At 37.3% G+C, this 20,819-nt stretch overlaps 1 protein-coding gene across 4 annotated transcripts in view; it reads left to right on the forward strand.

The window, feature by feature from the left end:
* Tmf (TATA element modulatory factor) overlaps positions 1–20,819 on the forward strand; it is a 77,974-nt gene that overhangs the window by 31,073 nt on the left and 26,082 nt on the right. For all 4 annotated transcript variants that reach the window (XM_083136739.1, XM_083136742.1, XM_083136741.1 and 1 more), the window contains 7 exons: positions 358–527; positions 3,983–4,065; positions 4,860–4,963; positions 7,817–7,964; positions 10,520–10,713; positions 17,540–17,752; positions 19,370–19,576. In XM_083136739.1, coding sequence (XP_082992865.1) covers positions 358–527; positions 3,983–4,065; positions 4,860–4,963; positions 7,817–7,964; positions 10,520–10,713; positions 17,540–17,752; positions 19,370–19,576 — 1,119 coding nt within the window. The remainder of the gene's footprint in view (positions 1–357; positions 528–3,982; positions 4,066–4,859; positions 4,964–7,816; positions 7,965–10,519; positions 10,714–17,539; positions 17,753–19,369; positions 19,577–20,819) is intronic.

Raw genomic sequence — 20,819 nt, forward strand, 5'->3', positions numbered from 1 at the left:
TTCAATGTTATACAAATGTGCTTGTGTTTTTGGATGTACTGATCTCACTTTTAAATAAATGTTCTCCTGGAAAAATTAAAGAACAGCTGCGGAGATACTCATTCTAAATTACCCATTGGATGGGAATTTCTTGAGGAAAACAGATACCAGACTATGATCAGTGTTTAAAGAAACCTTGTGATTATACAGATAACATTGTATTTTCAAATAATACAAGATTACCCCCAAATGTTCCATGCATTGCTTCTTTCATGGTAGTTCCAGTAACTTTGACTGTCTTTTAACTTATGAAACGTTCAAATCTTGTTTGTGAAAATGTGTTACTTAATGTACAATATCCTCACCTTGTTTTTCCAGTCCAAATGGTGATAGCAGTAGTACACATTCTCGCCATAGTCCTGCAAAGTTAGTTCTGCGCACTGGTAGAGGGAATCTAGCTTCGAGTGTGGATCGGTCAGATTCTCCTGGTTCAGATGTTTTTGGCTTACTTACTTCTAAAGAAAAGGCGGGTGGACTAAAAACTAAAGGTAAGTGATTTTGTATAGAAATTACCTTTTCACTTTGGAAATCTATTTACCAGTTTTGTGTGTCAGCTCGGCAGCAAAGCTTGTTAACGGGGCTCACCACTGAAGTTCCCATGTTTGAGTCCCAGCTTGAGCATGGGTTTCATATGTGAGAGCGTCCCTTCATCAATTACATATAATCGTCACTCGGCATTATTGTTGCGATTGGTCAAAAGGCCTAGATGGCTTGGCAACAATATGGTTTATTCAAATTCCTACTAGCTGTTAATTACTATGACCAATTCTCATGGAATGGATCTAATCTGTTTGTGATGTGAATTTCAGTCCCTAATGATGAAAACAAGAAGTTTGTGAAAAAATTGAACCACTTTGTTTCAATTTCTATGCTGTGCATCATTTTATACTGGATCTGTATTCCATTGGTCATCGGTGTATGTACCTAGTCATATCATAAATACTGTCACAAGGTTTGCAGGAAATAGATACAAGATGGTATAATATCCATATAATATATGGTACATGGATATGTGAGGAACACAAAACACTCATAGCTACTGAAAATGACCACCTTTAGCATGCACGCAGTCCTTTAGTCTGTGTTGCCACTGCTTTCACAAGAGAATGCTTCAAACTGGCCATGTTGGGGTGTCCTTTCTTGCATGCCATTTCCTGAAGCAGAACCCCCAATTTGTAGGCCAGAGGGCTAAGATCACGGCTACCAGAGGGCCAATCAGAAGTGGAAATGAAGTCCGGCACATTTGTCTGGAGCCACTGCTGGTCGTCTTAGCCTTATGGGCTGGTGCCGAATCCTGCTGTAAACTCCAGGCCTGACTGCGAGAGAGGATGTTCATGAAACCCTTGACCACACCCTCAAGGAAAGTCTCTTGGTACACCTTGGCCGATGTTTTGATTCCTTGCTCGCAGAAATGCTGCTCAGTTGTGTCCTCGTAGCTCACTCCCCACCACACCATAACTGACACTGGATGATAAACCCTCTCGACCCTCGGAGCCTTGTCGGCTGCTTCTCGTGAATTCCTTGCATGTACTCTGTTGTTTTGGGCATTGAATGCCTCCTTGAACAGTTTTTGATCAGTGAAAAGGATTCATGTGTGCCCATTTGCTGCGTACCGCGTAAGTAGGCATTTTGCTTTGATAAACCTCTGACACTTTTAACGCATCAGTAAGGAAATGACCTGTACGTTGTTTGTAAGCTTGCAGTCCCAGGTCACAACGCAACACATGAGACATGGTCATTTTGGACATCTTGTGGTCCTGAGCCAGCACTGACTGTCTCCTGACAGGCTTACGTTGTGCAAATGCCACCACTGCTTTCACAACCTCTGGCATCCGTACTGTTCGAGGCCGCCTTGCCCTGGGCCTGTCGTTCACAGTTCCAGTTTCAGTGTATCGCTGGATAGTGCGATAAATTAACCTATTTGAGATTTGAAGCTTCTGGAAGTTTGAAAATCTCACCTGCTGCTTTCTCTATCTTATGTAGTGCAATGACAGCCACTCGATTTTCATACTCGCCTCATTTCATCCTGACCTGTATCACAATCACCTTCAGCCATCCACAGCACACCACACAATGACTCAGGTCTTACAGCTCCCCGTGGACAAGTGCTGCCCTTGCCCTGAAGGTGTCCAGCCAGCCTCCAAAGTTGTGACAGTATTTATGGTATGACTAGGTATATTCATATCAGTATTCATAAAAAATGCCTTCACTTAATTCTAATGAAGTACGAGATTGAATTTGCTCTTTTAGAATTTTAAACTGGCATTTCAGATATTACCAAATAATATCACATGCATATTCATATGTAATATGAAATGAGACTTGTTCTTTGAAAAATAGAAATTTAAACTTTTCCTTATGCCATAAGTTGTAAACTTGAAAATTTATTGCATACTATATTGCCAGCAAGTTTTGGTATGTACAAAGAATGAAAATTTGTTAATGCAAACTTAAGTCGTCAAAAATCCTGTTTTTTTCATGTTACAAGATTAGCAATTCAGATAGGGATTAGGAGATGTTCATCTTGTGTGTTGGATTATGATGTTTGTCCTTGTGTTAAGATAAGAGTTTATGATGCTTATAAAAAGAACAAAGAAACAAAACAGTCTTGCATTTCTTAACTAGCTATTAAGTGTATTTCACGAGCCGTAAGTAATTTTTGTAGGAAATTTTTCATCTTGTTGAACCCGGTATAATTTTTACAATTAACTTCGCAAAATCAAATTTTCATTCTGGTAACTTTTAAGGTAGTACACTGTAATTCTGCATGCCTTTATTGTTTCAAAATGGTCCTGGTAGCCTTTTATATGTTTCTTATTTTTTTGTTGCTTTTTTGTTTTTTATGCTAATCACGATGATGCAGATGTATGATGATCAGATTAAATTGACGAATAAACATTTGCACAGTAACATCCATGCCCATGCCAGGACTCGAACCTGGAACTTCCAGTGGAAAGATCCTGTGTGTATCACTCCATGTGCTTGAACACTGAAGGGGCTTGGAACTTGCATACATGTGTGTTGTTCATAGCAATACCATTGTTGACATTTCACAGCACAAACACAATTGAATATTAGTTTCTTTGGATAAATTAATAAAATTTCCTGTTGTGGTATAGTTCCAACTTAAACTAACTTAAATAGAAAACTTAAATATTAAAATTTATAAATACTCTGAACTACTTTGAATGGTTACAAATTTTAAGTATCGGTGTCACTATTGGCTGGAACCAGTAAGAGTATTGAGTTTTTGTTTTAAGTCTACGGATGCAAAGGAAGGCTAATCGAGACTGGATGTACAGTTTAAAGTGGGATCTGAACCACTACGTGCCTCCACCAGGTATTGAACCCGGGACCCCTTGATTACAAGACTATGACACAACCCCCCTGCAGTAAGGCTATTGGTATTGGTACAAAGTGATGTCGGCACTTTAGTCCTAATAACGTGTAAATCAAAATGTGGACAATGAGAGAAAACATGAAAGACAGGAGAAAATACATAAGCATAATACGTAGTAGGAAGAACTACAAAACAGAATAAAAAGGCAAAAAATGACACGTGGAGAAGATCAGGCTACAAAGGAAGATGGGTTTTGGAGAAATGCCATGCTAAATGCCATGCTTTGGTGACCAGCTGTCCAGAGCAGTTTACAGTGATCCCCAAAAGGACTGCCTGTACCTTAAAGGTTAAAGAAATGTGATCATAGTGATGTCTAATTAAGGATATTGTGAGGTACAGCAGCAGCTAATGTACCTTGAAAAAGAAAAGATGTGGATTTAAAATGGGTGCCAACTTTTGGAGGAGAGCTCCAAATTGTAAGTACTTTTAAACTTTTCTTGATGTATTGATATTGGGAATAGTGAGCACATTTAGTAAATTTTTACAACATATTCTTCTAGTGAGAAAACGTGGTTACTTAATATGGTCCTCCTCTTTCCACAGGTCACCAAAGAGAACTGTCGGAAGCTTCTAGTGGGGGATCGGATGACATTCAGTCTTTATCGGAAGTCGATAAGCTGCTGAAGGTGAGTTGATGTTCTTCCTACAGAAGTTAGAAATTAATTCATAATCGTAAATCTTGTTTTAAAAAATTCTTAATGCATAGAAATAGATTACCAAATATGCATACATAAAAATCCTCTTTTCTACAAATGTTTGACATCCAAGTGGACTTTTTAATGGATAACGGAAAAATGATTATCTATGAATGTGCATGTGTGCACTGATCAAACAGTTGGTAGAAAGATGTACAGTTACATCCAATGTGGTAAAAATGTACAATTTTGGCATGTAATATTATTTGTCACCTGTAAATCCTGTTTTTTTAAATTTATTTTTTTATTTTTTTTATTTTTTATGCAAGCAATTTGATATGAGGTGAATGTTAAAATTTTATGCTGTGAATGTAAATCAAGACTAGTACTTTGATGAAATGTAATTTGGAGTTATTGTTATTGTTGGTGAAATTTACAGTGTTGTTTAGTATGACTTTATCTTTCAAAATATAGGGGTGTGCAGGTTGTAAATGTTTTAATTGGGATGTGAAAAGAAAAATCCCAACTTTTGTGAAGGAAAATTTCTAACAGTTTCAATAATTAAGCACTTTAAATACTTGACTATTTTTGGATCCCATAAAATCAGGAAATCATTTCCCAAGGTCATTATCATGATGGGATTTTTTTTTCCAATCCCAATACCTACATTTTTGGAATCCCACACACCACTACTAAACTATAGTGTCCTCATGAAGTATTTTTATATTTTTTTCCCCCATTTTAAAGATTTACCAATATAACATTGTTTCTTGATTTTATTTCAGAAAATACAAGAAATGAATGAAATTTTAGAGTCACGGGAAACTAAATTAATAGAACTAAGTCGAATGAATGTAGATCTTCAGGAGTTTAATGATGATCTAAAAAGGTAAGTGTTACTCAAATAATATCATACAGTTCTCAGAGTACTCTACTTTTTAGTTCAGTGAGAATTTTTAATAGAGTTTGGATAGATCATTTACATGAGGGACGTTCGCCAGCCCCTGTGGCAGAGTGGTTAGCACATTGTGCTACTATGCCAGGGGTTGGATTCGAATCCTGGCATGGGCATGGATGTTTGCGAGTGTCCATTCATCAATTTCATCATATCATCATATCATCATTCATCCCCATCTTCGCAAATTAGCAAAATGTGGCACAAAAAGTGAAGTAAAATAAAGCAAATCAATCAATGATGTCAAAATTTGGGACATTTGATTTACCAGTATAATGAAACAGGGGCTGTAAGAAGCCCTTTCCGAAGACACCCCACATGTCATCCTCACTTCCACATGGTGTCCCTGGATTGCATTTTGCGAACTAATGAGGCTCTGGCATCTGAGCCCATGGCAGTACAAGCCTCCCATGGAATTTGTGTTGTGTGCTGTCCATGTGTGTTTTGTTTCTTCATCTATTTTATCATATTCATTCATCAGAGTAACGGAACATATTTGTATGTGTAGGAAAGATGCTTATTTCTTGAAGTAATTCCCCCTACAGTCCCCTTGCACTTATCCCAGTGTTTCACAAGTGCTTGGATACCGGCAGCATAGTAATATTTCTTAGTACACATCAGCCACTGATGAAATTCTGCATTCGAAGGAACTCCTTTAAGGGTCCAAACAGGTAACAATTGCTTGGAGCAAAGTCCGGACTGTAAGGGGTGTGTGGCATTTACTCCTTGCAGAGTTTCTATAGTGTGCAAATCATGCAGTGGGCAGCATGCAGGCATGCATTGTCTTGCAGAAACAGAATGCCTTTGGTGATGAGCTGACCTCCATCGTTGAGTGGTTAGCATGATACACTACAATGCCAGGGGTCCCACGTTTCAATCCGAGCCTGGGCACGGATGGGCTTCGTGAGTGTTCCTTCATCAATTTCATCTTATCGTCACTCATCCTCATCTTTGTGATTCAACAGCTGTGCACCAACATTTGGCAACAATGCTGGCTGGCTTGCTGACACAGCCTGGGTCTGGTATAGTTATGCTTTTTGCACTATATTGTGTGTTATTTTTATGAATATAAAGGTATAATTTATATGTACTTTTTTTTTAATAATGTAAATGTCAGAATACGTGGTTTATTTTTCTAAAGCAAACCTTCGACAGTCACTTGGTTACATATGTTAATTATGTAGGTTAACGAACCACTCATGTTCTCGAGGAACATTTACAATTTTATATTGGATCAGTATAATCTCGGTTATCAGCACTGGTCAATTTTATGTCGGTAGTTTACTACAACCAGTGGCACAACAGCCCTTGAGGGCCAGGGCCTACGTACTGACTGCCAGCCTCACTCCCACATGCCGGGGTGGAAGATCATCCAAACAGTTACGGCGTGACGCGTGGTCAGCACGACAAGTCCACAATTGTTATTGCAGGAGTCCGTGACCGGGTTATACTCATTCATAGCTCCTGCAATGCCAAGGGGGGCTTTGATGTGACTTGGGGTTATAGCTCAGGGTGGTTCATGGATACTCAATAATACATTTGTAAAGTTTATTATCTCTAATATTCACACAAGGTTCCGTAAGTACGGATATATAAGTCCAGTAATGCACATATAACATAATGACCAACTATGTTCTAAGTTATTAAGTCCTAAGAGCTAAGTTCTAAGTCTACAAGTAACTGAATGGAGATAATCTAAGGCACCATACTATAGAAGAATATAGTAAAGTCCTTTTTACCTAAGATTGGCAGAAGCGACACCATCAACATCAGGCAGCAATTCCCCTAGTACAGGATGCTGTTTCCTAAAAGGGAGGGTTTTTATACCATTTCAGTCAGCGTGTCTCGATACTTGCCCTAACCTTCAAGAGACCTTCTCTATTCCAGTGGCCATTTCCTACTGTCTTGCTCTTCAGAGGACAAGCTATCAGGGCGATCATTATCTCATGCACGTGGAGGGGTTGGGTGAACCATATGTGCATGTGGAGACCTTGGGTGAGGACACTAGCGATTGCTATCTGACCTCGTCTCCTCTAATTACAGATTATCTCACTCTTGCGTTTGCTAGGTCACATCCTGTTATTCAACTGTGTTGTTTACCAGAATAATGGAAAGATGGTGTCTTTCCTTTGACTTTTCCTAGAGGAAGTATCGGACTCGTTATCTCCATGGCTTGTTTGGCAGAAAGCCTGCACAATAAGGATTTTACTTAATGCAACTACATGTTTGAGACTGGTGTCACTATTGCTAATACAATAAAGAAGTTTGCCCGTTACACTCCCCAATTTCCTCACGGTGATTGGTGGCCACCGGTCCCATACACAGACCGAAATCTCAGGAGAAAAGTTGTTACGCTTCCCCCAGGAGACTCGAATCTGTGGATGTCCCGTAACTGGAACCCAAAGCATGCTGCCTTAGATCCACAGACACGGTCCAGGACCAGTAGTTTACTAGTATTGAAAAAAAATTCCATACTGGTCCATCACCAATACATGGGATGTCCAGAAAGTAGTACCCATTTGGTTATAAAAAAAACTTTGACAAAACTTTTACTCTGAAAGTACATACTTTTAGCTATTTTTCTACATAGTCACCCATGGCATTGAGGCACTTATTGTACCGGGAAACTAGTCTTTGTGTACTTTGTCAGTGGAAGGATACACAGGCTTCATCCAAGGTTGCTTATATGGGTCAGTTGTGGATGAGCTTTCGTGCAAGTTGACCCTATATAAATATTTGTTTTTTAAATTTATTTTATGCCTGAAACTTCCTTTCTAATATTTCTAGTCAGTTAGAAGTAGCATTACAAACCCAGGCAGCTGAACTCCAAGATGTAAATAAAATTACTGAAGAATATACACAACGACTATCCTCGCTAGAACGTAAATTTCAACAGGCCATACGGGACAAAGAATTACTTCAGAAGCAACTAGAGGTAAGTGGATTAGGAAAAACGTAAGATTTTTTTGGGGGGGTGGGAGAGGGGTACACATTCACATTCCTCAAAAGTAACAAAGGCTTTGACAGTTCACTTTATGCTATTTTAATTTGCAGTTTTTCATTTTTCCCGTCAATATGGATGCTGGATGTTATACAAAAAAAACTTTTTTTTGTTTACAGATGTTTCTTTTTTTCATGTGTGCCTATTTAGGTCTTTGCAGGATAGCCTCGAATTCCTAAATTTCCTGAAAACATGATTTTTTTTAAAAAAATATGATTTTGTGAGGCTTTAAAAAAACATTGGGACAGGAGTCACATGACTTCAAAGGTGGGACTTTCATGGTTATTCCCTGCATATTTCACGTGATTAGTGTCCATAGGACTGGTGTGACAACCTATTTCAGGAAAAATGCTTCTCAGAGCATACTATTTCACTGAAAAATCAACTTTTATAAAACTGCCTATAAAGTATGTTAGTACCAAGTAATTTGTTTTGATATTTCTAGATGTCATACCTTTGTATGTATACTAAAAAAAGAAAAATGGAAATATCTTGTTAAGTTTCGGAGAAATAACTTATTCAATGATGTTGCTGGGAGACTGGTATCTGACTATACTCAGGGAGGTGTTATAGGTGCTGTAATAGCAGTTGTCCCAGCTTTCTGCTAGAAGTTAACTCAGATTACAACTAGAACATATTCATATAATTGTGAGTGTAAAAGTGGAGATTGAAACTAAATTTTATACTTCCTTTGTAAAAGTCTCCTCATGCATATTCTTGACTTTGCCTAGTACTTAACTAAACCCAACTCTACGACACACAGCCCTTTGAGTACCAGGATCTGTTCTGAAGTCATCAATTGGATGCATGATCAGCAAATTAAGTCCTGTTTTCCTAATGTGAACTGTTGGATTTTTTAAACTATGTAACCTAAGAAGAGAGTAATGCTAATCATATTCTATGTAAATAGTACTTCCTCATAAAATTATTTTAAGTAAATCTAGTAGATGAGCTTTGTGTTAGCTTCATAAATAGAGGAAGAATATGGCATGTCTCCTCCTCTCCCCATACTACAACTTGTTCTTTGACGTAAATGGCACTTTGGAAGTAATACATTTAGATTTTTCGCATATTGGCAACTTCTGTGATGAATTGTGTGGACTTTTAATGACTATTGTTTGTTTGTTATGTATGCCAGTATTAAGGGGTAGACAAAACTTAAACTAATTCAGTTTTTTTTTATGTATACCAATATTAAGGGGTAGACAAAACTTAAACTAATTCAGGCACTAGCCCCTTTTTCTCAGGAGCCATTATTATATATATATATCTACTGTATTTGCAAATACGAGCTATGAGAGTCATGAGTCCAACTAAGATAAAGCTACACATTTTGAAATGTGATCTTAAAACATTTAATTTATGAATTAATACAAGACTGGATTAAAAGTAATTAATTCTTGTAACAGAATGGCCTTTCTAAAGATGCCTCAATTGGTAACAGTATGAATAACTATGCATTACTTCTAATACATGGCCAACTCTATCGTATCGTCACAGATTTTAAAATTCGTCTATTAACAGTACAGAAGTTTAAAATGTAACAAACTATTAAATACTAACAATTTTATAATAAAAAATAAATCAAGAACTAAATCCTGAAAATGATAACAAGATTATTCTAGTCATTTGACCCAACATCATCATATGAATTTATCATGGTGTTTATTATGGAATTAATGATACACATAATACAGAAAACACACAACAATTTTAGAAACACATAACTGTACTCATTATTTTTTAAAAGAGTAATGGAAATTTAAAATTTAAAAATATAATTTAGAACTGAATTTGAAAACCAGATGAAAATTTTCAGGCACCCTGTATTTTTCTAGCCCTGCCAATATTACAGGCTCATTCGGTGCAGTGTATTGTGCTCCATGGTCATATGTATGTATTTGGGGGTCAGTATGAATGATAATGCCTGCAGTCTGTGCTAAATAATCATCCCAGGCATTTTTTCCCCCACTAATTTCACTTCATGTGCCTTCCTTTGTACACTGCGGTTCACAGTATCAAAGCAGGTCTGTCTGCCCAGACTATTAGATGGGGTAGAGCCTTCTTCATTGCTAAACAAAACTCCCAGGCATTGATTTCTTCCCCAAAATACAGTGTATGTTCAGGGACTAGCTACATACGACTATATAGCACATACCCTGAAGACAGAACGAGTCTGAAATGTTGGTACAGTATACTTAAAAAAATTGAAACAATGCATTATGAATCACCCACAACAGATCAGTTAGCAACTGAAAATTAAAATGTGGTGTATCTAAAATATGGTGGTCTTGCGACTGTAGCATTTGCTTTCATAGTTCCACTAAGGAAAAAAACAATAAAGTCCAGCTATTTACTTCAAAATGGATCATGGAATTTATGTTAGCAAAGAGTTGGTATCTGTACACAAACACTTTTTTTAACATGATTTTACTTCAGAACTTCAGTCTCTTTTTGCTTGTGATATAGGAAAAATCTTATTATTTCAGCAAGCAAAGCAAGAATCAGCCACAAGACTATCTCAGGCCGAATTGGAAGCCTTGGTGTCTGAGAAGGACGAGATCATCAAAGAACTCAGGGACGAAGGGGAGAAGCTCTCGAAGCAGCAGTTGCAGCATTCTAACATCATCAAGAAGCTCAGAGCCAAAGAGAAGGAGAATGAGAACACCATCAAGAATCAAAAGTAGGTAACAGTTATTCACATAATAAAAATAACTGCTGCAACATATCATAAGATTTGGTATCCTGTATTTCGCCAACTTCACTCAGCTTCATCAGGGAGGATATTAAGGAACAGGAGTACTTAAATACTTCAGTGGTAAGAGTACAGAAATGGGTGTTCATAGAAACCCTAAAACAGCCATAATACTACTTATAATAGGTAAGAGTCCTACTGAAGTGAAAACCTATGCTTTTGTACAGGTTATATAGGGTACTTGTCAAAATGTAGAATACCAAATCTTGGGGCATGAGATTTTTTTTTTTTTAATATTATATTAAAATGTCTGCATGTGGTGTGAGTTATCCTTTAAACAATTATTTAGCCTGACACATCATTGATGGGCCCTGAGTAATATTATAATTAACTTATGGGAGGTTTGTAGTCTTGTTATACAATTTTAAGCACACCAAAATACACAAGTTCATTACACAGAGTTTCTGCTGTCACACAAAGAATTAGCCGGGTTCGATACCTGTTAGAGGCACACAGTGGTTCGGATTTCTCTTTAAACTGTAGGTCCAGTCCCGATTAGCCTTAATGTGCATAAAGCGGACTTAAACAACAAATCAAATCAAACATAAAGAATTAGACAATTTATTATACATATTACAAATAAATTATAGTTAATTACATCATGTCATTACGTCATGTTTTTAACCCACCTTTTTCTCGCGAAAGCATACCGTATTGTATGTACAATGAGTAGAGGGAAACTAACGAAGGTATAGTTGGAAAATAAAATTTATTTCATAACACATACATTATTTTACACTGAGCCTCTAATAGAGGACATTCTAAGAATTAATAAGTAACTGTTTGCTTAATGCTCAGCAGTTACATTTGATTATCTCCAATCTTGTCAAATAGGTGCACAAGCAAATACGAGAGGAGACTGAAATGTTCTTGGCCCTAACGAGAAGGAAATGATGTGGAATTATGAAACTTTTAAGCTATTCCACATATTCAAGACACTTGGCACATCATGCCTCAAGTTTATTTAACCCCTTAAGTGTGGAATTTGTTGAACAAGTTGCTACTGGAAAATGTAGGTTTTTTCATGAAATTCAGTATACAGCCTCTGCATTGTGTTGCTGTAGTGCGGAAGGCGTATCTATACGCTTTATGTTTGTTTCAACTATATGGATAATAAACCTTTTGGATAATAAACCTTTTCCTTTTCCTGCTCCCACAAAAATAGGCAATAATTAGGCTGGAGAGTTCAATGAACTAACCGATCTCTAACTACGCACTGGTAATGATCAAGCTGGAAAGTTCATACGAACTAAGAGATCACTGATACTTTTTCAACTATATTCGATTTATCGTGGCTTATATAGTCACACAGATGTTTGGTGAGATAGTTCTAGCTGTAGTAGAAATAAAAAAATAGTAACAAGAGAGGAAAAAGATGAAAAAGAAGAAGACGAATAGCAAGAAGAAGAAGGGAAAAATTAGTTTTGTCTTCTTTTTCATCTTTTTCCTCTCTTGCTACTATTTTTTGTTTCTACTACAGCTAGAACTATCTCACCAAACGTCTGTGTGACTATATACGCCACAGTAAATCGAATATAGTTGAAACAAGCATAAAGCGCGCGCGTGTGTGTGTGTATATATATATATATACAGGGTGTCATTTTAATGGCACCCCCGGACCACAGATTCATATAGAGGACATCAAAACAAACAACATTTCTCAGTTACATTTTTCTTGTTGGTGCGTCGATTCAACGCTACAGCCGTTCAAAAAAGACCGCTTTGCCGCCTGGAAGCTGGCTACCCAACACAACATTTGATCGTATCTGTGACTTTATTTCCTGTGGTGAAACAGCACACGGGAGGGTTGCAAGGAACACGCAAATTTTTGAAAAATTACAAACTACCAACCACATTATTAGCTGTAAAACAAAGCGAGAAATGCATCCAGTAGACCGACTATCATAGCCTACCAGCCAGAAGATCAGTAGTCATCTCAGGAGAAGGGGAAAGTGAACCAACGATATGAGAAATGCTACCAAACCTATTGAAAATGAAGTGTCAGTATCGGATTTTGTCTCAGCCTACATGTCAAATATCAACAACAATAAATGTTATTGGACTTACAGCTTACATGTGGCTGTTTACGCCCAACTACATGTCAAATATTTTCAAAGTCATTGCAAGGTTAATATATACAGGTTTGTGTCCAGATGCCATGTGGTACTTTTGTACTGATAAGGGAAGTACCCAAGGTTCACGTTGTAACATTACGGCTAAAACACGTACAACCACAGTAACAATTTTATGATGAATCTGTAACGAATGTCCTGTTCACAGCTGCAACTATTACATGTGTATCCGGTGCATGGATAAACACAGTCGTCGGAGAGCTTGTATTACTACTACATATATACCTGTATTTTCAACGATTTTTGCCACTTGCCTCATAATGCCCTTAATATACATTATATTAGCCTATGTGTTGCTTAAATTTGGAATTTTGAGTTCTTTCATTTCTATTTTGTCATCTGTTCAGTTTCATTGTATCACAGACAACTAGTATCAGAAGGACGAAGTGGATAGACTAAATCATAGATGCCAACTTGGTAACTACATTTGCAAATATTTGACATGCAAACTGAGGCAAAATTCGATATGACCACTTGCACTTGAGTTCTATTTTATTTCTACCATTTTTCGTATCGTTTGTTTACTTCCTGTTAGGTTAGAGAACGTGTTTTCTCGTTTTGTTTTACGGTACATAATGTGGCTGATTGTAGCTATATCATTTTTCACAGAATATGTGTGTTCCTGGCAACTCTGGAACGCATCGCTTCACGACGGGATATGACGTCACAAATGCAATCAAATGTTGTGTGTGGTTGCCAGCATTCAGGCGGCAAAATGAGCTTTTTTGGGCGACTAGCGCCGAAACTACGCACCAACGAGAAAAATGTTACTGAGAAAAGCTGTTTCTTGATGATGTCCTCCGTACGTTTCCGTGGTCCGTGGGCGCCATTAAAATGACACCCTGTATATATGCCTTCTGCACTACAGCAGCACAATGCGGAGGGCGTATATATACGCCATCCACACTTAAGGGGTTAACCCTTTCAAAAATAATTATTCTTCCTGGTTTGCAAAAAAACTGCTCTGTTGCTGAAATCATTTATGAATCCTTGCAAAATTCCTGTCCTTTCAGTGCCTTTTTAAGGTTAGGAATTAGGTAATAAGACAGAGAAAGATCTGGTGAGCAGTCTGTGCACTGACATCCCAAATCCTTCAGTCGTACTCCAGTGCAGCCAGATGAAGGGGGAAGGTGTTGAACAATAATAACAGAAATGCTTCTCCTAATCATGATTGTATTTTTGGTATTTTTCTTTTGTTTTTATGTCACTTTTGGTTAATGGCAATGATCATGATGATTAGATGACACCACGGAATGCCCATTGCCTTTCTTTAACTGGAACAAGAAACATTTGGTGTTGCATAGATTACTCAATATGCTCGGAAAGCAAGGAGGCTCAGCATTGAATAATTCCAAATGCAAGTACTACATAGCACTATGAATGAATTGCCTACGTATCTTCAAATTTGGCTTACAAAGGGTAAGATGGAACCCTTGCTTTATTATTAGTCCTTTTTCATCGTTCCCTACACAATTTTATCACACAGTTTATGTGAATTCTAAAGCTTGTAATATCCACCAGGACACGTACAGTACCATCACTACTTGCACACTGGAATAACATTCAAATTTATTTGTAGAAATCATCGAAAACTGAAACAAACATTTTCCAAATTGCTTTTGCACTGGCTGCTCCAGTGAATCAGGAACATAGGATCCTCGTGAATGTGGACCCCTTTCTTTCAACACTGTACTTTATGTTCTGGATTTTTGTTTTGAGCTCTGCTGGTTTTTCCTTAATCAGATGTCACTCCTGATTTTTGTGGATCTTTTTTAAAAGGTTTCTTTTCATTGTTTTCACCAGCTTCATTTTTATTTTCAAGCACCATAAACTCTGCAGTGACTGCTTCATTCTGAGGATGTCTCTTCTCACCACTGTGTCTGTCTTTATACTCCTTACATCCACAGATCTCAGCGGATGTAAGGAAACACTTCTGAAGGTTGATTAGTTGGTCCATTGTTGGCAACATACACTGTTTCTTTCGACATGGTCGCTAGAACGTGGAGTGAAATGTAAATGAGTTTCTTGGAGGTAATTTCTTGAAATAGTCTCTTAGTTTTGTAACCCTTCGAAAATTTCAAAAGTCGAAAATACAAAAATTGACAAAAAAGTACTGTTCTCAGCAGGTATTTTACACACGAATTACTGGTGACAGTTCTCAACATCATAAGTTTTGTGCTTCTTGCTGGCTGGGTAATACATGGAAAACAGAAATCTATAGATATCCTCTCCATTTTCGGAAAAACAAAACAACTGCTCATTTATTTTTTAAAGATGTTTCTATCCCCTAAAATATGTTTTCAGATTCCTGCGTAGCCTTAGAGCCCCGAAAATTTCATTATTTTTTATTTCTCTCTCTCTCTATTTCTCTCTCTCTCTCTCTCTCTCTCTCTCTCTCTCTCTCTCTCTCTCTCTCTCTCTCTCTCTCTCCCTCTATTTCTCTCTCTTTTTCTCTTTCTCCCTCTCTCCCTCCCCCTCTCTCGCCATCTCTCCCCCTCTCCTCTCTCTCTCTCTCTCTCTTGAATGAAAGAAATAACGAAGGAAAGATAATAGAAAGATTGAAAGTAGGAGAGAAGGAAGGAGCCCCCAAAATTTCATTATTGACTCAACATCATGACAATTATTGGGGAGCTACAAGAAGTAGCAGGCTTGAGTCTTGAAAGAAATGAAAACAATGATAATGGGACTTGATATGCTTATCCAATGAAAAAGTCACTTTGCAGGCCCTGGCCTCAGATTCCTGTTGCATCATAGGGTTTAGTTTAGTTTGAACCATGTTTTCATGACTTTTTAAAAAGCTTCGTTAGGGATGTAATGGGAAGATTCATCATGAGTGACATCCTGATCATGACTGATTTTTATTGATTTTGTTTATTTTACTTCGCTTTTGTGCCACTGTTGGCTAATTACGAAGATGGGGATGAGTGATGACATGATGAAATAGATGAATGGACACTCACAAACACCCATGTCCTTGCCGGAATTCGAACCTGGGACCCCTGGCATCGTAGCACGATGTGCTAACCACTCCGCCACAGGGTGACCATGACTGAGTAGTTGCTTCTCAATGCTAGGCAAGGTGGAAGGTGCGCGAGTTGTTATTTAGTTAAAAGGTGCTTCTGTTCATGTACAGTCACACTTCAATTTGCATTATCGTAGTAAAATTATGTAAAATTCACAATTTCCGAGTTGTTGAATTTTATCTAAATTTTTCATGAGTTTTTCAGGACTTTTTGTGGTTTTGCAAGGGTGAATTTTGGTGGATTTTAAATAGGTTATTCTGCAAATTTTGATATCACTTGTGTTGCAATTACTTCTGATTTCATCCTTACCTTTCTTCCATTCATTCTTTTCCCTGTTTCTTTATCTGCCTTTTCTTATCTCTTTTTTGCTATATCTTTCTCTCACTATCCCTCTACTCTTCTATGAATGATTTTCAAAATTTCTCCTGCAACTTAATTGAGTGAAGGAAGATTGGCTGAGAATGTTTCATGGTCGCTTTAGCCACATGTGTTCATCTTATGGTGACACTCCTGTTGAAACCTCATGTTTTAGCCTGCATCATGACATTGCCATTCCAACATTTGTATAGGATTCCACCAGTTTTATACTAATATTAATCCCAGTGTGGATTTCAGCCTTCAGTTTTTGATGAAAACGACTTGTCTTACTTTCTCTACCATCTGTGTTCTTTTATGAAGTGGGATCACTATGTTTTTTTAATTTTTTTTAATGCTATTTACCTCTGAACACTGAAACAGATGTTGCTTCTTTTAATGGACCACAAGGGCAAATCTTTTGTCATTATCCGTAGACACAGTTAGTCTGTGAATGATTGTTGTTTTCAGGGAAGACCACTGAGAATCTGCTTGCAGTTTGAGTTTTGAAGTTGAGTTTTTTTGTGCTTTATGCACAGATAGACTAATCGGGACTTGGCCTACAGTTTAAAGTGGGATCTGAACCCGTATATCGAACTTACGACCTCTTCGTTACCTGGCAACGACTTTACCACTACACCTTGGAGAAAACCAAACCTGCCTCTGTAATGAGGAGCAGTTGCATTTATGAAGTTTGCAACAATAACTTCCTGCGGTGTAGAAAGAAGTATTCGTGACTGTACAAGCACCTACTCGTGGACAACTGGAAGAACTTCACCATGGAGAACATTAAAAAATATATGGTGTTGAGGTGCTTCAAAATAGGCTTTTACATTGGACAAATTGTATATTTTTTGTAATCAAAGAATTGTATTCATTGCACTAAAAATAGTAACTTTATATACAAATTGCATCTAAAACCAGGTATTTCGTAAAATTATTATTAATAATTATGCCTATTAATTTATTGTAAGCAACTTAAAATCCTAAAATGAAGTCCTAAATTCCTCTTTTTTTAGCACCTAATTAATCATTCCCTAATTATAATATTGATTGCAGTAACTCACAACTAGTGTTACTAATATAGAGACTGGAGATAATTTTCGCGGAATGTGAAGTGAATATTTTAATCAAAAGGAATTTGATATGTAATTAGCTTCAGTCCATGGTATGTGGATGTGTCGTCTTTGTATGAATTTACTACTGGAAGCCAACTCGAAAATATCTATTGATTTCTTATCGCAGGGAGCAGTTGGAGGAATTGAATCAAGAGATGGAACGGTTGAAAAAATCTCTGGCTGCAAAGGACGAAGTCGAAAGGACACAGATAGAGGCGGTGCATCAACTCACTGCCAGGGCGAAAAGGCAAGAGAAGGAGATAGCATCCCTTCGGAGCCAGCTAGAAGATTCAACTGACAAAGTTGATGAACTTAAAGCTTCTTTAGAAAAAGTTCATGTGTAAGTGTACTTTTTTTCTGTGGTTCATTGTGTTCCTTACTTGTTTGGATGTAATTACATACAGTCAGTATTATTGATGAAAAATGTTCACCTTTTTTCTTTATTGTTCTGTCCTTAGAGGGCTATTGCACCATAAAGTTAATAGGGATGGGACAGATTAATCTGTACTCTATTGGTATTGACCGATAGAGGCATATCAGTTTATTGGTAACATTTCTGATTATTTTACCGATCTAATGTTTCTATAAATATCTTATAATTTAGTGCAAAATTCTGCCATTTTATATAATTTTTATGAATAGTCTCCATGCCCTACTTTTTTTTTAAAAAAGTAAATATCTAAATATGCGACTTCTTTTGCACTGCAGTCACCTCGAACATGTATTTATTAAGAATTTTATGTTGGATCGTTAAATTGTATATCTGAACTTTATCAGTATCGGCCCATCCCTAGTTTATAAGTTACGACAAGAACTGACAGAGACCTCCATTTGATTTTTCATATTTGAGTACATTTCACAATATTTCTGGCAGTGGTTCACAGTATACCAGCAGTTATCTTGTGGATTGCAGCAGTAATGTTAATCTTCAGTTCCTCTATGTTGTTGGGACTACTACTTCGGTACAGTGTATTATGATGATAACTCCACAGAAAGAATTCCAAACTTATTAAGTGTGATGGCCTGGCAGTCCTCAATCATTCTGAAGTTATTCTATTCCCCAAAGACGTGAAGCATAACCATACCACTCATTGCAACATGGCAAGTTGCATAGTCCTGTTGGGACCAGCATTCATGTTCATCCTCTTTCAGTGGGATCGCTTGGTGCCTTTTTAAAAACAATGCTTCAATTACGCTGCATCTAGATACGTGCACCACCCCCTCCTCTTCCTTTTTTTGGGAGCAAAGGGGATTGAATAAATGAATGTGGGTTGCCAATATGCTGAAGTGGTTGTCAGTGGGACCATTAAGGCAGAAATGGCTATGACAGTGCATCTGTTGACATTTTATGCAAAGCCATCTTGAAATAATGTTTCATAAAAGAAGTATGTTAACACAATATAAATGTGAAGGAAGTTAAAGTTAGCAACAGCAGACAGTTTTTTTTTAATGCAACTCACTCCATGCTTCCCACCTTTAAAAGTAATAACTGGTTGAAACCATTAACCGTCTGCCAAGAACAATTCGGCCACCTGATGACACTACTAGTAAGCAATGTAGCACAAATTTACTGGGATGTACACAATTATATGGCATTAAGTATAACTCTGTTGGTTTCCCACCACTCAGTGCTAAGTCACATGGATGCAGTCACATTTTCTGCTTCATTGCAGAACCAAGCAGCTTCTCTAGCATGCCAACGGGAAAAACCATAACACACCGAGGTCATTGATTGTATCAACAGGGGCACGGCAAGTTTTGGCATCAGTAGCAGTCAGTCCATCAATATGGTTGGTTTTCTGTGACAGACCTCCAAACAGTCATTTACTGTTTTAGTGGGAAGCAAACATAGTTATGTCTCTTACCTATAATTGGTTCGTTAATTTTAGGCTGAACACCCTGTACTTCTGAACCTCGAGTTATCATAACATTAAGAATATATGTGTCTTCCTTTCAGAGATTTGGCTGAATCTCAAAAAGAGAATATGGTCAAGGACCGTGAAGTTAAAGAAAAAGCGTTAAGTGCTGAAGTTGCAGCTAAACAGGAATTGCAGTCTGCATTGGAATATTTGAAGCAGTCTGCTGCAGAGGAGAGGGAGCAGCTTCTCCAGCAAATAGATAATCTGCGGATGACCTTGCGGAAGGCAGAAGAGGAACATACAAGGTATGTATCGCAAGGTAACTGCATAACATCCACAGTTCAGCAGAAATCACTTCCATGCATCTTGTGGAGTAGGAACCACAGATGAAACAGTACTGCTTTGGGGTTGCAAAGCTTAATTTATGGTTTATTTAGGGAAGATGTACTTTGATGGCTATTTTCCAATATGGGGGATGAATCTTCACTTGAATTTCCTAGGATTTTTAGTATGTTGTTTAGGACATAATTTGATATATATCTTCCAATTTTTATCTCATTATGAAGGGTTTTCCAATAAGAATGATATGATTTTGAAATGAACTGGCAACTGTGCTTCAAATACTTATAACTGTCACTAGTTGTCATTTGTGTTTAGTATACTGTGACAATTCATCATGGCTAAATGCACGCTTCAAGAACATTTGGTTATTATCCAAAAAATTTATGAAAATAGACAGTCTATGGAACTTTAAACGGATCATAATTTTGGGCAAAAAATTATATTCTCAGATGAAGCTCATTTCTGGTTAAGTGGATGTGTTAACAAACAAAATTGTTGTTAAACAATCCACAAGAGATTCACGAGAAGCTCTTGCATCCGCAAAAGGTCACTACATGGTGTGGTTTATGGAATGTTGGCATCATCGGACCATTTATTTTTCCAAAATGAGGTAGGAGATGCAGTTACAGTGACTGGTGAGCAGTACCGATTGATGTTAACAGATTTTTTGTGGCCAAATTTAGATGAAATTGATTTGGAGGACATGTGGTTCCAACAAAACAGTGCTACATGTCACACTGCTAATGCCTCTATCGATGTATTGCAAGAACAGTTTGGTGAAAGGATAATTTTAAGAAATGCAACTGTTAGTTGGCCTCCAAGAAGTTGTGATGTTACTCCTTTAGATTGCCTATTGTGGGGTTATTTGAAATCTATAGTCTATGCAAACAGACCACGAACCTTTTGATGCATTAAGATTGAACATTGAACGCTGCATTCGTGACATTAGGCCCGAGTTTTTGCACAAATTCATCAAAAATTGGGTTCATCGAATTCACTCAGGTGCATGAAGTCGAGCTGGACACTTAAATGATGTGTTATTCAAAACAAAATCTATGCTTCAAAATAATATAAAAAGTTTGGTTGTATCTGAAAGTTTTTATTTTATTTCATTGTAAAATCATTACTTGTCAAAATTCAGTTTAATTAGTTTACACTCGAATTAAATTAATAAATATTTTAATACTCATAATCATCTCCTATGTA

Source organism: Lepisma saccharinum, chromosome 15 (assembly GCF_977018435.1).
Source record: "Lepisma saccharinum chromosome 15, izLepSacc3.1, whole genome shotgun sequence".
In the NCBI taxonomy this organism is placed as follows: Eukaryota; Metazoa; Arthropoda; class Insecta; order Zygentoma; family Lepismatidae; genus Lepisma; species Lepisma saccharinum.